This window comes from Lissotriton vulgaris, chromosome 7, assembly GCF_964263255.1.
Source record: "Lissotriton vulgaris chromosome 7, aLisVul1.2, whole genome shotgun sequence".
NCBI lineage: Eukaryota > Metazoa > Chordata > Amphibia > Caudata > Salamandridae > Lissotriton > Lissotriton vulgaris.
The window spans coordinates 1,544,788,578-1,544,813,063 of record NC_141695.1 but is presented as its reverse complement, the minus strand read 5'-3'; the positions used below and the strand labels follow the sequence as shown (position 1 = coordinate 1,544,813,063).

The 24,486-nt window shown below is 43.1% G+C and overlaps 1 protein-coding gene across 1 annotated transcript in view; it reads left to right on the top strand.

The window, feature by feature from the left end:
- LOC147705974 (protein-glutamine gamma-glutamyltransferase 6-like) overlaps positions 1–24,486 on the top strand; it is a 128,388-nt gene that overhangs the window by 76,186 nt on the left and 27,716 nt on the right. Inside the window, exons 7-9 of the mRNA XM_086932431.1 lie at positions 7,189–7,321; positions 18,074–18,177; positions 19,126–19,368. Coding sequence (XP_086788557.1) covers positions 7,189–7,321; positions 18,074–18,177; positions 19,126–19,368 — 480 coding nt within the window. The remainder of the gene's footprint in view (positions 1–7,188; positions 7,322–18,073; positions 18,178–19,125; positions 19,369–24,486) is intronic.

The window sequence follows — 24,486 nt, the reverse complement described above, 5'->3', positions numbered from 1 at the left end:
GTTGCATGAGTATCTGCTCGAACATCTTTGATAATACAAAGGTTTTCATTATTTTGGAATTACTACTGAATGTGTTATTGCACTTTACATCAATCCAGTTACCACAGGCACGGAACATGTTTTTGTATAATTTGAGATGTATTACATTACCTTCGCACTGGTGGAAAAAAACAAGTCAGATTCACTTTTGACATTTTTGAAATAGGGAAGGGAGATAATGGTATTAGCTTCAAGGCAGTGTTATACACCATGACAAAATGATCAAACTGATACTATACCATGTTTGCTGCATAAACAACTCAAAATTGGCAAACATATATATTGTTCCATTTTTAAAGTTGTATAGGTATCACTACGTTTGATGCTAAATCAGTGAGCTCCATTTTTATTAGGTCGAGCCTAGAGTCAGCACGCAAGCGCTGCTCTGCGAGACTTGCTGTACTGGAGTATGGCATAAAAGCCCTGCCTACTCTTCGCCCATGTTTGTCATTGGCTTGTGTCATTATCCTTCAGAAATGGTGGCTTCTGATTGGTAAAGAGGCTTGTTAGTCCCTCCTTAGTACCGCCTTGTCTTCATTTGCACCCTCCCTTGGCGACTGGCCCTTTCACTTCGGTTGTTACACGGTACATGCTATTTACTCTTGTAAGCATTATTTTCTTTATTGAGTTTCTCTACAGTTGTAGGCCCAAGCAGCATGTCCAGTTATGGCAGCTTGCCAGGACCTCCCAGGCTGCTTCGTCAGATGGGCTTGGCCTCTCATGCGAAGGAGAGTCCGCCATTTAGGTTTGATTCTGAGGCCGGTCGCCCATCAAGGAACTCTGCCCGTCACCTTGGTCTTACTGTGTGGTGGCCAGAGCAGCACTTAACAGACTCTCCTGCACACAGGCTGCCAGTCGCTTGGTCTCCCTCACCTTTTCTGCTAGCCAATGCCTACTACGGGGACTTTGGTGGCTGCAGCATTCACTTTGGCAATGCCAGGTGCCACAGGCTCGTGGGATCAGCCACGGCCCGCCATCTTGGAAGTGCAGTGTGGCAGCCAGTTGGCCCGTCTCGGGGTCGTTACCGCACACCTCGCACCCTAGCAGGTTTTTATTGTCCAAGGGCACGTCCCCAGGTGTCCACGCTACGGGTCAATGGTTGCTGGACAGTAAAATTAGAACCGGATTACTGGGCCCTGGTGTAGGAGCCCCATGACTATGTGTGCCATGCTCCAGTGTTGGCCACGCCCCCTGCATGTTTTTCCTCAAGATCATAAATTCCCATCAATATGTAGCACAGGTATGCGCGCAAGCACACAGACACAACATATCATATGTAAAAAAAATTCTATGTTCAATAAATCATTGCATTTCGTTTGCCTAAGGCTTTAACACCCATTTCACAGTCCCAGTTAACCCCAGACTTACAAAATACACAACATAAAATGTCATCACGATGAGCAAAGCTTAAATAGAAGTCAAAGGTATGATGTGTTTAACACATGCAGTGCACATAAAGCTGTTTAATATATGTTAAGTGATGCTTTTTCTGATCCAAGTCAATTATAAAAAGGGAGAAAAAAAAACCACAGAAACACATTGACACAGGCAGGGCCAGCTTTAGGGGAGTGCGACTGGTGCAGCCCCACTGAGCGCTGACCTGTGGAGGGGGCGTTGTGACCTCAGAGGGGCACTGTGTTTAGCAATATCTTATGATAGGTGAGATGAGGGGCACTTTTAAAGGTGGTAGGGAGAGAATCCAAGGAGGCGGTCATGAGACATTGTGGAGCCAAAAGTCATTGTCGCACCTGGCGCCACTAGCTCTAAAGCCGGCCCTGGACACAGGCAGGACATTTTTTTCCTAAATAGTTTTACAAATGGAAATATTGCAGAGCCGATAAATGAGCACGCTTTTTCTGCTATGAAAAAAAAAATTTTGATGAGTTGATGCGGGGAAGCAGTTTTTCAGCTTCAACTTCTGCCTGCTCTGTTGAAATGTATTAGTGGTTCCCATTTACAATGCCATTAGCTCTAACTCCAACAAAAGCGAGACCTATTGCATTGCAAATGCTTGTTACTCAAGTAGCAAACATGTTGAAAACTGAGTGCATTCTACTTTTCTTTTTAAAAGTCAAATATGTTTTCTAATTTAATTGTTAAAGGCTCAAATGCAGACCAAAACTAATTTAAACATGATACTTTTTAGGAATGACTTGACATTTTTGTTGTCTGCACACCTGTTGCTGCTAACTATTTAAAATTGTGTTTAACTCCTTTCAGAGGAGTCACCTCATGCTATCACCTGTGTAGTGTATCATTCCACCTCCTACGAAGTGCTTGCATTGTTGTCCACAATGGATTATTTCACAACTAAAAAGTACACTGAATCATCACACATTTAATTATCGTTCCCATACTCGAATATCAAACAACACGGTGGGACGCAAGTTGCCTGCTCCACGGATAGGGTTCCCTTATGGATCCCATGGAGAGATGCCCCAAAGAATATTAGAGGGGCACAGCCTGGCTTATCTCCCATGGTGGATTTTACTTGGCTATTTGATACTGAATCCATCCCGGTAAATAGAGGTTTCATTCTCAATTTATTTTCAGAATTAGAGTCACTAAAGCTGATAGCTAGCAAGGATATTTTAAATGTGATGATTTATGCACATGACATTGTCCCGTACTTCAGGGTCACTTTTTGTTCACCGATAGTGGCTAACTTGGTTTTGACGAACTGTGAGGGTTTTTTTTAAACAAGGGCTTGATGTAACATCTGTTATTGAATTTGATAAAAATCAAATTGCGGGCCCCCAAAGCCAAACCCGGAAAGTCTTGAAGGCTACTAATTCAGTGGCACTAGACGCATTGGGCCCCAAAATAGAGTATTCTGCGGTCAATCCTAAAGATATAGTGGTTTCCGTGAACTTGAGGGGGCGTTTAATAAATGGTGTACCCATCGTAGTAGCTGCCCCACAGACCCCAGACATAGAAGATGAATTAGCCCAGTGGAGCTGGGTTGCAAGAGCCCTGAATAATACCCATGTGAATGCAGTAAGGATTGCTCCATTGAGGTAGCCTGGGTGGGCTGCTCGTGTCCTGGAATATGGCTGGCCTGGGACCTAAGGAAACAAAATTAAATTCCTTAAAAAGTATGAATCCCATAATTATATGTCTACAAGAAACTTGGTCTTGTAAAGAATTTGAATGTGATGGCTATGTTGTATATTCGTGTTACGCGAAGCGATCGGAAAGGGGACATGCCAGCGGGGGGTATCTATTCTGCTTAAAAACTCCATCAATTGGAACCAGAAGGTTTTTCCTCACCCCTCAAACCTCTGTATATGTTTGAAGTTGGCATGCTTGGGAGATTCTGACACGCCCACCTCCTTTCTTGTGGCAAACTTGTACGTCCCCCAGGGGAAAAATTTTGATCATCTTTTGCCCGTATTTTTCTCTTTCATTCAGGAAATAGCTACTAGGGAAGATTGCCCCCTAGTGATAGTAGTGGGGGACTTAAATGCTAAAATTTCAAATTCTGCCTCTGAGATTTATGCCAACATTGATAAAGAGGAAATCTGGCACATCCCTAAGATTATATTTCCAAATAAACTAAAGACAGACAAGCGGGGGTTTCTCTTGCTTGATAGCATCAGAAGTTCGGATCTTGTTATCTTAAATGGGAGAGTGCCTGCCGATAAAACAGCCCATTTTACCTTTCATTTTCAACATACTCAGAGCCTTTTAGATTATGTGATTGTTTCCTACCAAATGTTTGGGCTTGTGATAACTTTTCTGTTAGCCCGTCGGTATGGAGCGAACACTGTATAGTGGGTATGTCAGTGGCTTTCGATCTACCCACACTGGACTCAGGGAATGCCGGTCAGGGCTTGGCCACTTTTAATAAAGGAAATGGTCGATCTTTTTGGAGGCAAAAAAACACTGTTGAAGTAGGCTCCATTGTGAAGATGGTGTATGTCGAAAAGGAAGGTATTGCTCACTCCAATATGATATCCTTTTTTGAGGCTCAAATGAAGAAGATTTGTAACTTATGCTCCACATCTTCTGAACCTCTCACGTATAAACAAGATAGGTCTCATATGATCGTTTTAAAACAGGCAATTAACCATCTTGTTCGAAAAGAGCACATAAATTATCTCCTTGGTCGACAGCAGGAAATTAACCGCCTCAAGCGAGTGAGAAGTCGCCTCATGCTCAGCGAAAAAAGAAAGGAGCTTGACGCGATGTAGATAGGGCTGAGGGAAGCCGCAAGGGCCAAGGACTCGAGAAAATATTGGCTCTTGATCGCTGAATATTGTGATTCAAGGCAGAGAGCTACTCCGATACCGATTCCCAAAAAGGAATGGGTGGATTACATCTCTCTATTATATAGAAATAATAGTCCAGTTTCTCCCGTGTTGCCTGAGGAGGTTAAACCTGCATCTGGCAGGAATTGATAAAGTACATAAAGATTGCTAGAATGTCCGGTGCACAAGGGCTGGATGGTATCCCAATTGCACTAATCAAAAAGGAGCCAGAAGCATGGGGTGATTTTTTTAGAGCCAATTTTTAAATATTGCTTCTTTATGAATAAAATCCCCCCCCCCTCTTAGAAGGGGAGCATTATAGGCCCCCTGTATAAAAAAGGACCAAAAACGGTGCAGACTAGTTTTAGGCAGATTGCCCTCCTGGATGCCTCCGGCAAATTATTTGCAAAAAGCATATTATGCGACTTACAACAATGGGTCTATGATCAGGATATCCTTCCACCGGAACAAGCCGGTTTTTAGAAAGAACCATGGCACCTTAGATAATATAGCGGTTGTTCAGACAATTGTGGAGAAATATGTTTTCTCCCGAGGGATGCCAGTTTATACAGCCTTTATTGATTTCTCCACGGCGTTTGACAAGGTGGACCGCCAGAACCTGTGGAGAAAACTTGTCTCCCTCGGCATTCCAAATCATTTCCAGGGTCTGATCATGGCATTGCATACTGACACCTGGTGCCAGGTTCTAATGGGAGGCTCGCAAGGGTTAACATGCAAAATTGGAACGCATAATGGGCTTAATCAGGGTTGTCTATTAGCATCATTTTTATTTTCACTGTACATCGTTGATCTCCCTGGCACTTTGAACTTGGCGAGAGGGGATGGCCCCAAATTTGGTCGAATGTCAGTTGGGTCTTTATTGTATGCAGATGATGTTCCAATATTCGATTTAACACCTATTGGCCTGCAACACCGTCTGGACGTTTTAAATAAATATGCAGATGTTCATTTTTTTAAAACTAACATTGCAAAAAGCAAGATCTTGGTTTTTCGTAAGAAGGGGCTCAGAATAAAGAGATGTTTAAGATGGATGCTTGAGTCTAAAAAAATGGAATTGGTTGACTTGTATGTATATTTAGGGAAAGTTTTCTCCAAAACAGGTCGAGACTTGGAGCATATTAAACACTGCGTTAGTAAAGCCGTCTCCCAGGCAAGTGCATTAAACAGAATCTATAAAACCTGCGGGAGACGCCATTTTAGCCATGTCTTATCTGTTTTCAAGTTTGAAATCCCACCCTCATTAATATATGCTGCCGAGGTGGTGGACATGAATCATTGGCTTATGTTTGATAAGGCAGAAAGACGAATTATGCGCCAAATGTGTAATTTAAATTCTCTGGCTGCCCCACATGTTCTGCGCCTTCAATTTGGATTAGTCTCGTCCTTTATTTTAGCCCAGGTAGCAGTTCTTAGGTGGGGTAACTCTCTCTTCTTGGGGGAAGAGGGTACTCTAAGGGCTGCTCTGAGAATAGAAATCTTTTGGAATCTAAAAGCACAATCCACGTTTTTTAGGTCCTTTTTATGTGCAATTGACAGTTTCGGTCCTAGTATAACTCCCGCTTCGCCAATGCCTAAATCTGGTTTAAAACAGTTCTTAAAGAAATTTAGATCCCCTATCAGTTTAGCCAGAGACATTGCTTTAAGTAAATCCAGGCCCAGTAACGTGGCCGTCAGTGGGAGTACATTGGGGAATAAACCACAGCCTTATTCAACTTGGAATATCCCTCATGGGATTAGAAGGCTGATACTCCTACTGAGATTTCATCTGCTGCCTTTAAGAGACGTCACTGGCATCTGGGATAAAACACCTAGAGAGAAGAGAATTTGTGAACTGTGTCAGTTGCAAATCCAAGATCTTAATCATGTCTTATTTGCATGTTCAAAGCTGCAAAGTGCCAGGCGAGTGTTTTTAAAACCAGTATTTATCAAATTTAATATTCACTCTGCTCAGGATGCACGTTCTCTGGTTTTGTCACCCCCGAATGAAATGGTTTGTTTTAAGATATACCAATTATTTAGAACCTTTTTGCCTATTTACTAGAATTTTGTCTAACAGTAGTACTCTGGTTTCATCTAGTATCAACTGATTGGCTATTTAATTGTTTCATGTATTCATTGCATCATTTGCACATTACTCAGTATGTATATAAGAAATTTTATTGGCCGGTTATGTGAATGTTTTACGTATTATAGCATTATTTGCACATTTCACACTATGTTTGATATCATGTTATAGTAATGTATAAGGAAGGAATTTTGTTCTGTATGCAATGTTTGTCTTTTTAAATTGTTAGTTTGTTTTTGTGGACCTCCGTAGAAGTTCCAAAACAAAATAAATACATTGAAATTGAATTGTTCTCTTAGGTTCACTTTATGCAGAAAACAATCATTTTCCATTGTTTTTCACTGCTGCAGGATTTTCTTTAATGGTTTAGTCAGGGCTCAAAATAAAAGTCAGTTTGAATAGGCTTTGCCAGTGTTTCTGTTGTATATGTCATGATTGTACATTCGATTTCCTCGATTATTTTCCCAGATGTAAACATCTTTCAGTAACATGGACGGAGCACAATTTGTTTCCTCCCATATAATATATCACACATGAGAACATTGTGTGAAATGGATTTTTCTTTTGTTTGCACCAATGAAATGTTTCTCTGATATGATGCTGAGATATTCAAGCGCAAAATGTATGGATGAGCGGGGGCATTTAAGGGATGATAGTTAGATGAGACATCAACAGTGACACTTGGAAAGTGTCTTGTAGTAAATGTTAAGTGGACGTAGGGAATCAAAGGTGATTGGTTCATTGGCGATTTCTTTCATACTTCATTGGCATTTTGTTCAATAACTAATTTGCAATATTGCATTTTGTACCAAGTTCTCAGGTGTTTTGGAATTCCCTCACGTGTGATCACAAACTTCCAGTCGGCACACGATGCCACCGAAAACCTGTTAGTCGAGGAAATATACAACGAAAGTGGCCAACCTATTGACTCTCCAGACAGCGTATGGTAAATATGACTACCTTTGCCTTGACGTATGCTTGAGCGGGGTAAACATCGTTTACAACGATGTTTTCACAACGCGTACCTTTACACCGCGGCTGTGACAACGCAAGTCGTTACCACGACTTGCGCTGGAGGGCGCTAAAGGTCTAAAAATAGTTAATTTACTATCCTAACACCTTCCCTAGGGTCCACGGGGACTGGTGTTAGAATAGTAAATTAAACTATTCGAAATCCGCGCCCCCCAACGCAAGTCGTGGTAACGACTTGCGTTGTCACGGCCGCGTTGTAAAGGTATGCGTTGTGACGGTACGCGTTGTACCGTCATATATCCCTTGAGCGGGTGAATGGGAAAAAGGATTTGTAAGACCCTTCGCATCACTAAAAAACTCACCCAGCTTCCACTAAACACCACTCATGTACAGCATCACACAGAGTATGTGAGGACATATGTTTTAATGAGTGGATGAATGAATAGTCCACTTGTAATGCTTGCAGCTGCCGAAGGAGGTCTCAGCAGTCTAAAAATGGATTGATTCAGAATGCTCTAAGGGATGAAACAAGTATGATCAGGAGAATGGAAAATATTGTCAAAAGTCTGAAGTGTAACTAATTTGTAAGATGTTAGATTGGTATGGTGCTCTGCTGTTACACAAGTTATTTATTTCATTCATTCATTTATGAAAGGGACCATCCGTTATACACTAAAAACCACTTTTCCTTATACCCAGTCACCTCTATCCATCACCAAGAATAGGCATTCTAGAATGTGTGTTTGTTTAATGACGTCTGATTGGGTTTTTCAGAGCTATAGTGACATTATTTGCCAAATGGACCCCTTAAAACTCACAAGACAACTTTTAAGAATTAATCAAAGAAGAACAATGTTGGTATTGAAAGAGGATTGAATTAGAGCTTGAATAACTCTATACTTGTCTATGGGATTGCCTCTTTCAGGACACATTTTGACTATTTTTGCCTCTAGAGCTGTAAAAGATCTTTTCTTTGCCAGTTATCAGTGCATAAGCTTGGGAAGGTACAGGTATCTCTGCAGGCAGAAAATAATAATCATATAAGTGTATCTAGCACTGGCAATCTCCTTTCCACTTATCCTTATAAGTGGAAAGGAGACCTGATTCACACTTCTCTGATAATTCTACCCTAGATATACGTATATTACCATTTTAGTTTATCAGTTATACTTCTAGTTAAAATCCCACTCTGCACTGCCACCGAGTTTATTGCAGCAATGTGATTTTGTCATTCCAAATGTTGCACAAATAGATTAGGCTTGTTTCCTATGTTTAAGGCAAATTATAGATGTGGAGAAGGTTTGGTCCAAAAATTGTGAGATTTTGAGGCTTGATTATAAGCAGGGCCACTGGAATTATGCGATTGTGCGGCTGCAGCGACTGTTGCATAATTTTAGATTTGCTGCAGTTGTTACATAATCCATCATCTGCTGCATAATCTTCATATTTTAATGAAAAAATAGTTTCTATCTCAAACGGCTCCAATGGTACCAAAAGTGCAACAACATCTGTTGCCACGCACTGAGAGGCCCTTTGCAAAGCTGACCTGTTTCTGTTTCTTATTGCTATTTTTGGGTATTAAACTGGTACTAAGGAGGTGCAACCAATGCCCAGACAATGTTACCAAGTTTAAAAATGAGGAAATAATGAAGTAATGCTATTAGAAAATATGCAACTTTATGGCACCTAATTTGCCTTTTCTTGCTGCATTTGTTTCCTGCCGCTAAAACGAGGATAATTTTAACGATGTTCTTGCTAACATGCCCCCAAGTGTTCTGTCAAGCATAGGTTTTTTACTAGAAGGGGATCCTCCCAGTACAACAAATATCCTTTAAGACGTTTCCCACTGTGTGTGTGCTGTACAGTGCACAGTGCATCACACATGTAAAGTTTGAAACATGTGGAGCCTTTTAAAAGTTCCTCCACTGTTACGCCTGCCTTGAGGAGAAGTACTTTTGTGGCTCACATACCTGTCTATAAATGTTAGTAGGTACGTATTTGCCTCAAAACCAATGGGTGAGTGCATGGGAACACCCATGTACCACTTATGGCACACCCCCCCTTGATACCAAGTAGCACAATTAAGGGCATAGTGCTACTTTGCGCTACTGAGGGAAACTTTCATACACACATCATGCTTTACATTGGATTGTACATCCCACCACAACACTGTGTGCTGGGTTTGTGTCACTTTTGTGATGCAAGCTCAGTGCAAAGTGTTAATATATCTGAATCAGAATCTCTAGACAGGTACTTGCCAATATTATGATGACGATTTGTGTACTTACTGCAAGCTAATGTAAGGTTACCAATTGACCAATGCGGAGCAAATGCTGCTGTACTGTGTCAAATCAGAAGGTAATGAAGATGCCAAAGAGAAGGGGCCTCTAAAGCATGAGAGAAAAGTGGCATGAGCTTTGCATTGAGCATTACAAATTTTGCTATACATGTTCCGGATTGCAAAGAAAGTCGAAACTTGCTCCACCAGCTATTCTTTAGTTATGGTTCTTCAAGTACGCTAAATCATAAAATGTACAAACACCTAACATTTCAAAGGTAACTAAAAATGTAGCTAGTTCATTTCAACTAAATGCACATTAGTGTTTTTATCAGCCACGGCCCATGTAGGGCGTGCCACCGGGCGGTGACGTGGCGCAGGGGAGGGGCAGGGTGGGTGGGTTGTAAAACGCAGGAAACGGATGATTTTAGATAAATACTGAATAGAAAAAAAACAAATTTTGTTGCTCGCGCTGCATCGCAAATGTGATGCAGCGAGCGCAACAATTATTTTTTTTTCCAGTACTTACCTGAAATCGTCCGTTTCCTGCATTCTACAACCCCCCACCCTGACCCTCCACAGCCACGCATCACCGCCCGGTGACACGCCCTACACGGGCCGTGGCTGTTTTTTATCAAATGGTAGATTAATTTTAACTCTCTGCGGCACCTCATATTTACCTGCAGCAATGTTCACAGAAGCATGTTTGAATCATGTCTTTGAATGTCATGCCCCTCACCCAACATCTATAAAGGATGCACTAAATCCATCATCCTTATCAACCATGCAGTCCAAAAGGGTGCCCGGAACCACAAGGCAAATAAGAATACTTCACAGCTTTGTCCAGTGTATTAAGTGCTATATAAATTCAAGAGGACCAAACAACCACATCATTTTTCTGGTTTTATACCATCACAAGTGGTTAGGTAAGGATGCGGGCCTGTTAGTGGTAGCAAGGGTGGTGCACCTGGCCTAGCCAAGGATGCCTGCCCCATTGCCTTTTGAGGATTGTCTAGGAGGTCAGACAAGTGGGGCAGAGGTGACAGGGAGTGCCACCTGTGATGTTAACTTGTGATTTTAGTCAGGGCCATGGCTTTTTTTTTACTGTAGCCAGTGCAAAGGCGCCACGGCCCAGTTTTCTCTGCATTGTCTGCTGTTTAACAGCAGAGACACAGGAGGTGATGTGAGGAAGGCTTGCAATAAGTCTAATCACTGGCAGCCAGTCAGAGTAGCATTCCAACTCATTCTTCTTTTGCCCACCATGCCACCTCTGTTTGAACCCAGCCATATGCAAATCAGTCTTACAAATGCTCAAACAGGAGCAGTCCACTCTGAACTAACAGGCCAGGTCCTCCATGAGCCACACCACAAGTAACCCAAGACCAGTTTCGCCCTGATTCGGACCCTTCAGTGTGTAGCTTGGTTTCAGTGGCACAGTGAGCAAGGGGCTCATGTATGGGCATACCATTGACACTCAGTGCGTTACATAAGGCTCACAAAAGGTGATGGCAGAATGCTTGCAGTAGGTATAACCATTGGCAATCACTTGGGATAGCATTCCAAAGATTTGTTCTTTTGACTACCTGGCCAACTCAGTTTTCACCCAACCATATGCAAATCTTCTCGACCTTACTCGGAGCAGTCCTATCTAAACTGCCAGGTTCTCTCTGAACCAGTACACAAGCAACCCAGGAACAGTTTTGCCCTGATTTGCTCAGAATTCTTTTGAAGTGTCTCCCTGGGTTTAGCTCTGTGTGGTCTCTTCCTCTGGGAGAGGTTGGGGGACAGTCTGTGCCACGGAGAATGAAACTGGTCCCAAGCAGGCACTGGTAAAACTCTAACAGAGGCTATTGCAGAGCAGAGGCCAAACATTTAGTCAATGGGTTTGTTCAGGAGCTTATCATGAGGTAGAAAAAAAGACAAGGAGACAGTGTGGAAGTTGATGGATGAGGCAGAAAGGCAGCAAAAAATAGAGGTGGATACAATGAGGTTGGGAGGAGAAGGGTAGCTATGGAAGTAAGATATTAAAGAGGGAAAGAATGAAGGGTTTAGACTGGGATATGACATAGAGAGAATAAAAGAAGAGGAGAGACAGTAAGAAAATTAAGTAAATAGGAAAGACACATAGGAAAGGAATATTGGAGAGTAGAATAAAGAAGAAAAGATAAGAACCGGGATTGGAAAGTAAGAAAAGGTACTGGATAGGAAAGGAGAAAAGTAGGAAGGGCATAAATAATAGAAAAGATGGAGAGGAAGGAAATGTGGGAGGGTAAGGGTGAGGGGAGATTTGAGTATAGAAAGAAAAGGAGGCATGTTTGGAGAGGATGAGTTATGGATGTGAGATAGATAGAGGAAAAAGTGAATAAGCAAGAAAGGGTGAGCAAAGAAAACAAGGGGAATGAACCATACAAAGTAGGGGAAAACAAGAGGGAAGGAAAATACGATAAAATTACCAAAAGGGGATAGGTAGACCTAGAGGTGACTAACAAAGAGGTTGGCGCTAAGGGGAAGAACGAAATGAGAAAGTAGTATAGTCAAGATATTGATTTGATAATGTAGGGTTGGAATGAGAGAGAACAGGGATATTAGAGAGACTTTGTGGGAGAGAGAGTAGGATGTAGATTGAAGGGAGGAAACAGAATGAGGATGAAATGGAGCACAGTGGAAATAGAGAACAAAACATAGGAGTGTAAGAAAGAGCAAGGAGAGAAACAAACTAATCAATGGAAAAAGGCGATAAGTCCAAGCATGGAGATCAAGTGGAAGGGGACAGGGATAAGAAAAGGTGTGAGGAGGAGATAAGACTAGCTTGGAGAAAGCAGATAGAGAGGAATTATAGGCCGAATATTATAGCACAAGGGGCATATTACCAACAAATAGCGATAATTATCGCTATGTTGGCTTAACGGCAATATTTTTATCGCCGAGCTGCGGCGATTTTTATCGCTTAGGAACCTTGCTATTATCAAGGTTTATCTCCTAAGCGATAAAAATTGGCCGAAATGCATGAATATCGCTGAAAAGTCAGCGATATTCATGCATTACCGAGCTAATGCTCTTAGCCATATTATCCACCTACCATTGGATAACATGGCTAAGAACTGCTATGGGGCAGCTGTTACCTTTTGGAGATATTCGCGCTTGGCGTGAATATTTCCAAAAGTTGGTAATAGGAGATAGCGATATTAGCGACTGTTTCCAGTCGCTAACATCTTGGCACGTCCACTTTGCATTTAATTAGTGATAAATATCACTGACATGCAAAGCGGGGCCCAAGATGGTCGCCATCTCCTACTAGCTGTCGCTAACTGGTGTTAGCGACAGCTAGGTAATAGGGAGATAATTTTATCTCCGCTTTCTTGGCTTTTAAACCCCCTTGATAATATGCCCCAAGATTATTTGACATCCATGCTCAGGGGTGCAAGGAGCCTTCTACGCCCCAGTAATGGGTGTCTTTATTACCGACCCAGAGTTGTGGGGGAGGGGAAAGGTTAATTTGTTTCTGGTTTGCATTAGAGTCGATGACACACTTACTGGGCCACTGATTTTGGTAGCTTGCACACCGCACAGGCTTGCATATTAAGCTGTTACTTATCATCAGTGCAGGCAGCCTTAGCTGCAGTGTACAAAGCACCTTTATTGCTGCATATAAAGAAAATAAATTAGAGGGAACATTGCTCAACATTGCTGCATAACTTAGTCCTCTTCTTCAGCATAATTCCAGTGGGCGTGATTATAAGTTCCAATGCAATAGTACTGCTTACGACTGGGGTAGTACACAGTGGGATATCTATAACAGCCAGTAAATAACAGTACTCCAGATCAGATTAGATACTGGATGCTGGAAATACTTCCTATTATGGGTTTTTGCCCAAGGAAGAATGCATAATATGCAGAACCAGTATTTATCGAGCTGCAGACTTTGGAACTGGGGAACCAGCTTTGAGTCTCTGAGTTGGTTCAACATCTTGTGATTCTGGGCAAATCTATGATCTCTGTGTGACTAGAAATTGACTATGAGCTTGTGTAATGTAACTGGTGCTCATGTGAATGCTCCAATACCTTTGGTGGAGCTCGCAATATTAAAAACTGCAATACAAGTCATTAGAAGGTTCTTAAAGGAAAGATAATCCTCACAGTTTAAAGCTAAGTGTTATCATTTAATATATGTGTTGGTTATTGACACAATATTTATGAAAGGTACTGTTGTAGTTTGCCTCCATGTGTTTCTGGGGGCTTTTCTAATATGATCTGCATCAACATGGGGATCTCTTCACAGCTCTCTAAAGTTATCTGAGCAACCAAGGGCTGAGGTATGGGTTCAATTTGGCATTTCTGCTTTTTAGTCGGTGAATTTCCTTCCTCAACTGAGTTCTTATCTCAGGTATAATTTGCCCACTTAAAATGGCATAGTTTCATGTGAGCTATTGAGTCATGCATCATATTGGACAAAGAGCACGAGGGCATATTATCAAGACAGGAGATAAAATTATCGCTGCGTTATCCGCAGAAAACTGCTGATAAAGCGGCGAAAATGGTCTTGATAATATGCTCTATGGAATTCCAATCGAAGCCCATGTTAGATGTGAAGACATATAACATTGGCTTCGATTGGAATTCCATAGAGCATATTATCAAGCCCATTATCGCCGCTTTATCTGCAGTTTTCTGCCAACAAAGCAGCGATAATTGTATCTCATGTCTTGATAATATGCCCCACGGTTTCCACCATGTTCTAATAGCACTGGTATATATTTGCCTAAATACCTACGTGACAACTAATCATCAAAAGTCCCAGACCTAGCTGTTTGGGCAGCGGGACAACCAGGCTGCATAAAGATTGCAACTGTAAATTAGCAAAGATTTTGCTCTATGTTTATATAAGTAATCTGCTCCTCCAAGCAATATTTAGTTCAGTTTTGAAACAAGTATTGGCAAAGCCAATAGGTTTCAACTCTCTCTCATTCTTGGTTTCATTTATACATGTAATGGACACTGATAACACTAGTAAAGCTGTGCTGCCTTAGTGAAGGGAGGTATTGACTGGCAGTTGTGCCATTTTTCAAATATCGTACCATGAATCATTTTGGCATGAGTTTGGTTTAGTCTAGGATTGCATTTGTAAAACACCATTCAGTAACTTTGTTTAAACACATTTGTTCCAGACTGTACTCCATTATGATATTTTGCTATGTATACGTCTCCCTAATAATATAACCTTAATATTTCACATTTCACCAGCTCTTTAAGATGTTGGAATGACATCTTCCTGTCAATATTCCTTGCAACCAAACTTAAGGAACATTCTGTGATGTAGAGTAATCCTTTCCCAGAATTAATTTTTCTTAGGTTATTAATTTAACGAGACTACAGTCAACTCATACAAATCATATAATTTGGTAATAATGACACTGGGTTTTACATATGTAGATCACTGAGGTTACACTCATTCTCCCTTACACTCATTGAGTGCTACATGCTTGGACTTCAATCAACACCTGGAGGAGTGTGGCATTTATCAATGCTGCTTTATTTGGGATACTGGTGGTTCACCTATGACCCTGTGATCATTGCGTCTATCTGCCACCATATAGGCGTAGCACCCCATTAATATGAGTGATTTAATCAATTTAATTCAGGTCAAAATGTATGAACCTGGGAGCCTTCTTCTGATCTAAAATGAGAGGGATCCAGAGTTGGTTTCAGAGCAGAGCTTCGTAGCAATTTGTTTTTTTATGTGCGATTTGTCTGGCCTTTCACCTTTATAACACTGTGCTGTGTCACATTGCCATTCAGTGGCAGAGAGTGTGTTCTTTCCATGAACATACATTTTTAAATTGGTTGCACACAACTGCATTATTAAGTTTCTAGGAGGCCCATGGTAAATTGGAACATAAACTACACCAGTGGCATGGAAGTTAACCCTTACGATGCTGATGACGGAGTCATGAGCATCAGTCAGGCTGTGCTGATGACGGAACCGTTCCGTCATGACCACACCCATTAACATTGGGGCCCAGCACAGGGGGTAAATCTTGGCCGCAGGGATGTGGTTGAATATTGGATGTGGTCTGCAATGTAAGTTTACACCACTCAGATGCATGAAAATGGTATATGGGTACAGACAGAACCATTGAAGTCTACCTGGCTGGTGTTAAAATCACCATCTAGACAGCTGATTCTAACGTAGATAAATGCTGCTATTTTGTAACTACATTTCCCATGAGCAGGCCTAATTTAGGATAAAAAAAAGTCTTCATAATGCTAGAGAAATAATTACAAAATGCTCCCCATTTGTTATTAAAAACCGGTAGAGGGCGGTGTTTGCTACGAGTGGCAGGGCGGTGAGGAGGGGCAAAAGGGTCACATAGGGAAAGGAGCAAAATAAAAATATTCTCTTTTTTAAAAAAAAAAAACCTTACCTTCAGCTGACGGCATCCGTCGTCGCTCTGCTCCTCTTTTTCAGGCTCAGGCTCTTAGCCTGACCTGCAGCCAATCTTGAAGTTGCTCTTGCATGAGATTAGCGTTCCAGGACAGACTGGGTGTCTGTGCTTGCTTTCTCCAACCCCAGCAATGCAGCTGGGGTTGAAGAGAGATTCACTGAGCATGAGGGTTTAGCCAGCCTGAGATAGCCGGCCAAACCGTCATGCGCAGTGAAGAGAGTGCACTACCACTCCCTCTGTGCTGTCATCCCCGTGCCCCCCTCCCTCTCCATGATTCGCCAGGAAAGGAGAAATAAATTAAGTGTTATTTTATTTCTCCTTTCTATATGTTTTTGAGAGGGCAAGGATTTTCCGCCATAGCAGAGGAGCCGCTGCTATTGAAAAAATAATTTAATAGGGAAAGTAGTCCTGATGACGGTAGTGCCAAAAAAACTAAGAGAAAAATTGATAAAAATAAGTTTGCCTTTCGCCCCACTGGGGTGACTAAAATAATCATCCCTTAATAGGTGTTAATGACAAGCCCCCAGGATACAATGACATGTGTATTTGTAAGGCACATCTTCATCCAAGGGTATCTTGGCGTTGAAAAACAGGTGTTTGCTGTCTCCCACTTCAATGGCACTCATTTTATCGACCTCAGAAAGATGATTGAACACACTGAGATTTCAACCTGGAACCATGAGGTTGAACACAGGCCCCTACAGTGGATGCATTAGTCCTCTAAGCCACTAGACCTGGCTGGATGGATAGCAGGCAGGCTAAAGTGGTTTCAGCAGTCACCGCTTAGCAGTTATGAGTCCTATGTAGTGGGGATCACAAATAGAGGTCTCAATAACTGAAATCTCTAATCTGAAAGCCACACCGACCTTCATTCGCACATCCAAAGGCCAGGGCCATCTTGGATGAGGGGCTCAAGGAATATATGCAGTACTTTAGGGAAGAATGTTCTGTAAATGGAGGTGAGAAAGTTGCCAGGATTCAGGATGGGGAATTCTCCTATCACTGGCAGGTGCACAGGACAAAGCAGCCACCTCAGCTTCACCTCTCCAGAGCATTTGTAGTCTTAGTAGGTTTTGCTGTAAAACTTTAAAAACACATATTTCTTATTTGTCGTGTCTGAGTTTAATAGTTTTTGCATCTCTTTTCCTATGATTTTTTTTTCTGATGTTTCTAAATTAGTGTGAGAATTTTATTGTGTTTCGTTCTTAACATTAAAGTTATTTTGTACTACTTGAACGTAGCACATATTTCTCTGGGTAATTGCCTGCTGCTTGTGCCATATCTACCAGGGCTTGGGGGAGTTTTACTTAGAACTGCATGGTAACCTACACCAAATACATTTATTAATCTGTTAAGAGTATCCCTTCTAAAATAATATTTGACTTTCTGAAGTTTCACAACTCAAAACTCCACCCATGGTCCTCCTGAAATGAAGGGACCTTGGGGTGTTGTGTTCCTCTCTTTAGTTTTCAGATACATCACAATATGTCTCTCCAACTATGTCATACTGGACTCAATCACCTCCTCCCTCAAAATTCCTTAATGGCATAACATACACTGCAGCTTTTGGTTGGCCCTCCAATGTTCCCCTCAGTGATAGAACATACTCCATTCTCACAGAAAACCTCATTCATAATGTGAGCACTAGAACATACTATGAATAAACCTCTTCTGAAAACATACTTAGTCTAAAGTAAAATTGAGGTGCATACTAGCTGCAGGCCAGTTCCACTTTTGCCAAGCAGTTCCCAGACACAAAAAACCTGTCTGCATGTTTTAGGCGCTCTAGAAGTTAGTGTTCTCCATGGGTGAGGAGTGAAGAAGCTCTGCAGCAGGTTTCCTTACAGGCTTACACTCTCATATTGAATACAGATGTCAGGCCTTCTCCAGAGCAGTGTTGATCTTCAGGAGGTTTGCTTACAATCATGCTCTGTCCGCAGAATGGTTCCATTTATAGTATTTGTCTTTCTTGCAAACGTATTTTGTGGCTTCCTTTTCGTTGTAGGAATTTCCATGTATGGAATGAAGGTTGGCTCGTCCGAGATGACCTGGGACCAAAATACAATGGATGGCAGATTTTTGACGCAACTCCACAAGAGGAAAGTGGAGGTACTTATATGTTAAATGCTAAAGTGCTGATCTTAATGTGCCGGCGAAGCACTTTATTTGCTCAAATTAGAACCCGTGGGTTATCCCTGACACCATAGTCAGATACAACAGCTATCCTGGAGTTGGAGGAAAAGCCCAAAAATTGAGCCAATGGCCTCAGAATGTACATCCTCAGAGTGATGTAGGATACGCTACAGGAGCAAAAAATATACCTGAGTTAGGAGATATGGCATTAAAAAATATTTTTGGCATCAATATACAGTCATAAACTTCCAGAACATTTCCCTTTTTTAATAGACATTGATTGTAGCTGTAAGACCACAAGTAAGATGTTCTCCCTTTTTCAGCCCTGTGTGGCTGCCTGTATTTAAATGTTGGGGATTTAAGTTGTACTAGAGAAGGAAGAAACTACTCCCTCGAATTTAGGTTGCTGCCATGATGAGTATGAATGAAGTATAACAAGGAGAACATAAACATCCCTTTCTCTTCAGCAGTATAAATTAAAACATCCCACCAATAGTGCATTATATATACGTACACCTGTGCAGAACTTTAGTAAACATATCAATAACTTAAAGTATTGAAATGTATTGGGAGTCATTGACTTCCAGTCTCATATATCTATAGATTTTCTTTTTTCTTATTCTGAAATTAAAAATGTCAGAGGGGTCTCTGTGGAAGGTTTGCTCACCACTGTGACATATTGGTAAATAAAACATAAAAAATAGAAACATTACACCATTATATAGCTATTGTGGACACCTAATCAATGGTGGTGTGAAAGTTCTTGAAATGTCCATCACATTGATTTGCAGTTCGCTTGCTACTCTGAGGGTATCCCAGGTACACAGTATATATACAATAGAGAATAGGACGAAGAGGGACATTAGGGGCAGACAAGAGCTTTGTGTTCAAGGTAAGGGTGTCAAGACTCTTTTTCTACATTAGGTATATTTCGCCTGGGACCCACCTCACGCGAAGCGGTCAAACAAGGAGATGTTGACCTGCTCTACGATACCCCTTTTGTGTTTGGTGAGGTGAATGCTGACAAGGTTCAGATGGTTGAGGATGAAGATGGCAATCGTGAAAAGATCTATTCTGATAGCAGGGCAATTGGCCAGAAAACCAGCACCAAGGCCGTGGGCAGTGATGCACGTGTGGACGTCACCAACACCTATAAATATACAGAAGGTAAGCACGTGATTTGACTACCAATTTCAAAATGGTGGTCAAACAAATCTGTCACTACACAGTCTTCTTTCCAGCAAAACTGTATAATAAGCCACTATGCCTTCCAGTCAACCTGTCACAACACCCTGTAGACCTGCACTTAGGACAGGTTCACAATATTGACTTCCAGGATATCGTCAAGGTAAGTAGATGTGGAGTTAAGAATAATACATCTGTACTTTCCTATGGATGCTTACCCTGAACGTATGTTGGTTGTCTATGTTGATATTGATGTAACAGTAACCCCAACACACAACCCTTTGCACATTCCAACAAACCTGCCAACAAACTTTTTGCTTTTTAGTGTACCTGGCATGTCAAACACTCTACATCTCGCCCCACTGGAGCATGAACACTCCACCTCTAATTAAACATTCTACCTCTCAGTATGTTTACCACTTTTTGCATCCCATGTTCCCTTTGCCCACTGTTCTTGCTAAAAGAAAGCTTACTACATTAGTCATTGTACTCCTAGCCAAGCAGGTCACGGTGCCAGTGCCAATTTAATACACCTACAGGCATCCCTAGACATAATGTGTGATATCACTTTACAAATATAACCCATTCCGCTCAGGTTATTCTAGTTAGCATCCACAAGCAGGTTATGGGGTGTTATGAGCTGTCCTTCCTAAATCACGCCATGATTGCGCATCAGAATAGATTCCAAACCCTATTTGAAGGAGGTAGTCCTGGGGAGTTTGAACCATTGTGTGTTTCAGAGACTTTGCAAACAACCCACTATACACACCAAGGATCACAAGGTATATTGCAGATGACCGTCAGATACGATTCAGAATGCATAGCCCTACAGTACTATGGCCATTACTCTACAGAGCCTTGCTCTTTACATTGGAAAGGTATGGAGAAGAAGTTGTCAACATTAACCACAGGGCAAACACTGACGCAGGAGAATGCCCTGTCGTTATTGTTGTTTTCTATTTTTTGGGGGATGCTGTATGCCCCCGCTTCCCTTCCCACCTTTCCGACGGTCATTTGGCAAATTACAGCTTCAGTGCTGTTTAATTAGGCGCAGCAGTGTAGGCGGTGAAATGCCTCTCGGCTACAATGGCGCAGCGCAAAGTCCGCTTATTGTGGAGTTGATGTATCAGAGCTTACCTTAAACTTCACTTACGCATTCACTGGGAGCGAGAGGATGTAGTTAAAGGGGCCATTCTGTGAAGAGTGTCACAATAGATCTGAGTACTCACAAACTTTCTCTTGGGGGCCAAATTTATAGTGTGGTTTGTGTCCGATGGCTGCACCGGTGGGGGCGGGGTCAGTGGGGGTGGGGGCGGGCCTAGAGTAAAAAAAAAACTGTGACTATGAGGTTGAACACAGGTCCCTGCAGCGGATGTCTTCGTCCACTGAGCCACAAAACCCGCATAGACACATCTCTCTCTCTCTTTCTCTCTCTCTCTGTCTCCTTCCCTCCATCCCTCTATCTATCTATCTATCTATCTATCTATCTATCTATCTATCTATCTATCTATCTATCTATCTATCTATCTATCTATCTATCTATCTATCTATCTATCTATCTATCTATCTATCTATCTATCTATCTATCTATCTATTTGTCTACCTATCTCTGTCTCCCTCCCTCCCTCTCTCTGTCTCTCTCCCTCTATCTCTCTCTGTCTCCCTCCCTCCATCCCTCTCCCTCTGTCTCACTCACTCTGCCTCACTCTCCCTCTCTCTGACTGTCTCACTCCCTCTCTCTCTCCTTCCCTCTCCCTCCTTCTCCTTCCCTCACCCTCCCTCTCCTTCCCACTCCCTCCCTCTCCTTCCCTCATTCTCCCTTTCCTTCCCTCTCTCCTTCCCTCTCTCCTCCCTTCTCCCCTCACTCCCCTTCCCTCTCCCTCACTCCCTCACTCCCCTACCCCCACTCCCCTTCCATCACCCTCATCCCCTTTGCCCACTCCCCTTCCCCCTGTCTGTCCCTCACCCCCTTTCCTTTGTCCCTCCCCTATCCCCTTCCCTCACTCCCCTCCGATCACTCCCCTTACTCCCCTTCCCTCACTCTCCTTCCCTCACTCCCTCACTCCCCTTCCCTCACTCCCTCCCTCACTCCCCTTCCCTCACTCCCCTTTCCTCACTCCCTTCCTCCCCTTCCCTCCCTCCCTCCCTCACTCCCCTTCCCTCACTCCCCTTCCCTCACCGTCACTCCCCTTCCCTCACCCTCACTCCCCTTCCCTTACTCCCTCACTCCCTCACTTCCGCTTCCCTCACTCCCCTTCCCTCACTCCCCTTCCCTCACTCCCTCACTGCCACTTCTCTCCTGCCTCCCTCACTCCCTCCCTCCCTCTGCCTCCCTCACTCCCTCACTCCCCTTCCCTTACTCCCTCACTCCCTCACTTCTGCTTCCCTCACTCCCCTTCCCTCACTCCCCTTCCCTCACTCCCTCACTGCCGCATCCCTCCCCGCCTCCCTCACTCCCTCTGCCTCCCTCACTCCCCTTCCCCTACTCCCTCACTCCTGCTTCCCTCACTCCCCTTCCCTCACTCCCTCACTCCCCTTCCCTCACTCCCTCACTTCTGTCTCCCTCCCTCTGCCTCCCTCACTCCCTTCCGTCACTCCCCATCCCTCACTCCCTCACTGCCGCTTCCCTCCCCGCCTATCTCACTTCCTCCCTCCCTCACTCCCCTTCCCTCACTCCCTCACTCCCCTTCCCTTACTTCCTCACTTCCGCTTCCCTCACTCCCTCACTCCCCTTCCCTCACTCCCCTTACCTCACTCCCTCACTTCTGCCTCCCTCCCTCTGCCTCCCTCCCTCCCTTCCCTCACTCCCTCACTTCCTCACTCCCCTTCCCTCACTCCCTCACTTCTGCCTCCCTCCCCCTCCTCACTCACTCCGTCACCCTCCCTTTTTCTCCCTCCCTCTGTCGCCCTCCTCCCTCTGTCGGACTCCTCCCTCCCTATGTCTGTCTCCCTCCTTTTGTCTGTCTCCCTTTCTAGGTCTCCATTTCTTGGTCGCACTCTCCCTCCCTTCCCTCCCTCTTCCTCTGTCTCCCTACCTCCTTGGATGAGGTTATATCAAGTCTGCTCACCCTGGCACCGACAATTAAATCTTTTACCCATCGTTGCGTTATTGCATTCTGGTGAGGGCATGAACTACTGTTAATTGCCTGCCGGAAGTTACCCTGAACTGAAGGCACCTAACTAGGGGAAGGGCAATTCGCGCCACGTAGCACCAGCCAAGCTGTGCTAAGTTGCAGTGGAGAAGTGTGGCTCAATGGTTAGAGCAGCAGACCCTGATGCAGAGGTCTAGCCCAGGACCAGGGTTCAATTCCCAACCTCGGGGGGTCTTGGGCTCAAAATTCCACGGACTCAATAATTCTTGCCTCGGTGCCTATTCGAATCAAGGAGTCCCACTCTGCAACTCTGGGCAATAGCTTGCTTAATCTCCACAACGGCCCCCACAACGCTTAGTATGCCTGGCCTCAACCTGGGGGCTTATCCATAGTTAATTCTGTCTTTTCTTTTGTTATGTTATGTCTCTGCAAATCTTCCAACAGCTCCATGAAGCCTACGGGCGTACGTGCGCTCAATAAATTTTATTTAACATAACATAACATAACATAACGCCTCACAGGGAAAGCCAGGATGGGTTCCACAGCGGTATTCGTACAAGCGCCTTGAGACCCTTGCGGGTGAGTAGTGCGCTATACAAGTATCAATTTACAGTTAAGCTAATCGCACCTGTTATTTTGACCTCACCCTCATCAGAGAACAATCTTGTCCACTGACCCTATTTTGTGCATCATGCCTCAGCTTCACACTACACATGGAAAATATGCCAAAGTAGTCAATAGAAGATTTCAAAGCTTTGATTGGCTGAATCAATATCGGAAATCTATTCTCTGTGCTGATTTCAATACAAACATTGGAACAATTAATGATTCACTGAAGACAATGAAGTAGTGGAGGGTCAAAAAGTATTTCTATCGGCCATATGCGCCAACATTCAAAATATTGTCTTTCTGTTTCTCTGTATTTAATTTAGAGCATTCTGCCCTGTCATCTCTAACCTGCCTGTGTGTGTCCGGGCTGAGACAGCTTCAGGGCACACACAGCCGCACCCATCAACTTCATGGGTCTTTAAAAGAACCTTTGCAAGCTAATGGGGCTTTGTAGTATTTCACCTCTTCGTAGGACCCTGCAGCTCCACTCTGACTATAGAAATGAATCACCCGGCCCCCACAGATCAGCAGTCTCTCGGAGTCGCGCTCTGGTTGCAGACACTCTTTAGAAATGTTTCTATAAAACACGGGTACTGCAAGGTCCGCGGGCCGCCAGGGAAGGTGTGCCGGGCCACTAGCGTCCCGCAGGCCGTACTATGAGTACCCGTGTTCTAGAATGTCTATTGTTGGGGATTTTTAGTGATTCTGTACTTGACAAAGAGAATTTTCTTTTCTACTCTATGCTCAGAGCCTCCTTTAAACCAATGCGTTTTTCTGGGCATTCTATCTTCACTATCGGCCAGATTCATCAAGGTAAGGAATTGCGAGTCTTAATAGCGAATTTTAAGGATTCACTATTAAGGACTCGCAAAACAGGATTCATGTAGGAATCGCAATTGAATTTGCGATTCCCACTGATTCCTTATTTGCGAATAGCTAATTGCTAATCGCAAATAAGGAATAACTCCCCATTCATTCCTATGGGCCTAAAGGCTGGTTGGAATGAATGGGGAGACATTCCTTATTTGCGATTAGCAATTAGCTAATTGCAAATAAGGAACCGATTTCAAGGGAGCCAGGGGTGTCCAAAGGACACCCTGTAGCACCCCTGAAATGTAATCTACATTGGTGTTGCGCACACACATGTCCCCAAAGGACATGTGTGTGTGTAACATGCAACTTAGAAAAATGCATTTAAATGCATTTTTGTAAGTTTTCGCTATTTACCACAAGGTTTGACCTCGCGGTAAATAGCGGCCCAAAATTGCGATTTCGCAATTTTAAAATGGTTAATGAATTGCATTTAAGGAATCTCAAATAGAGATTCCTTACATGCAATTCCTCGCAAATGTGCGAATTCTTTAATAGCGAATTTTGCATTTGGGATGATGAATCCCAA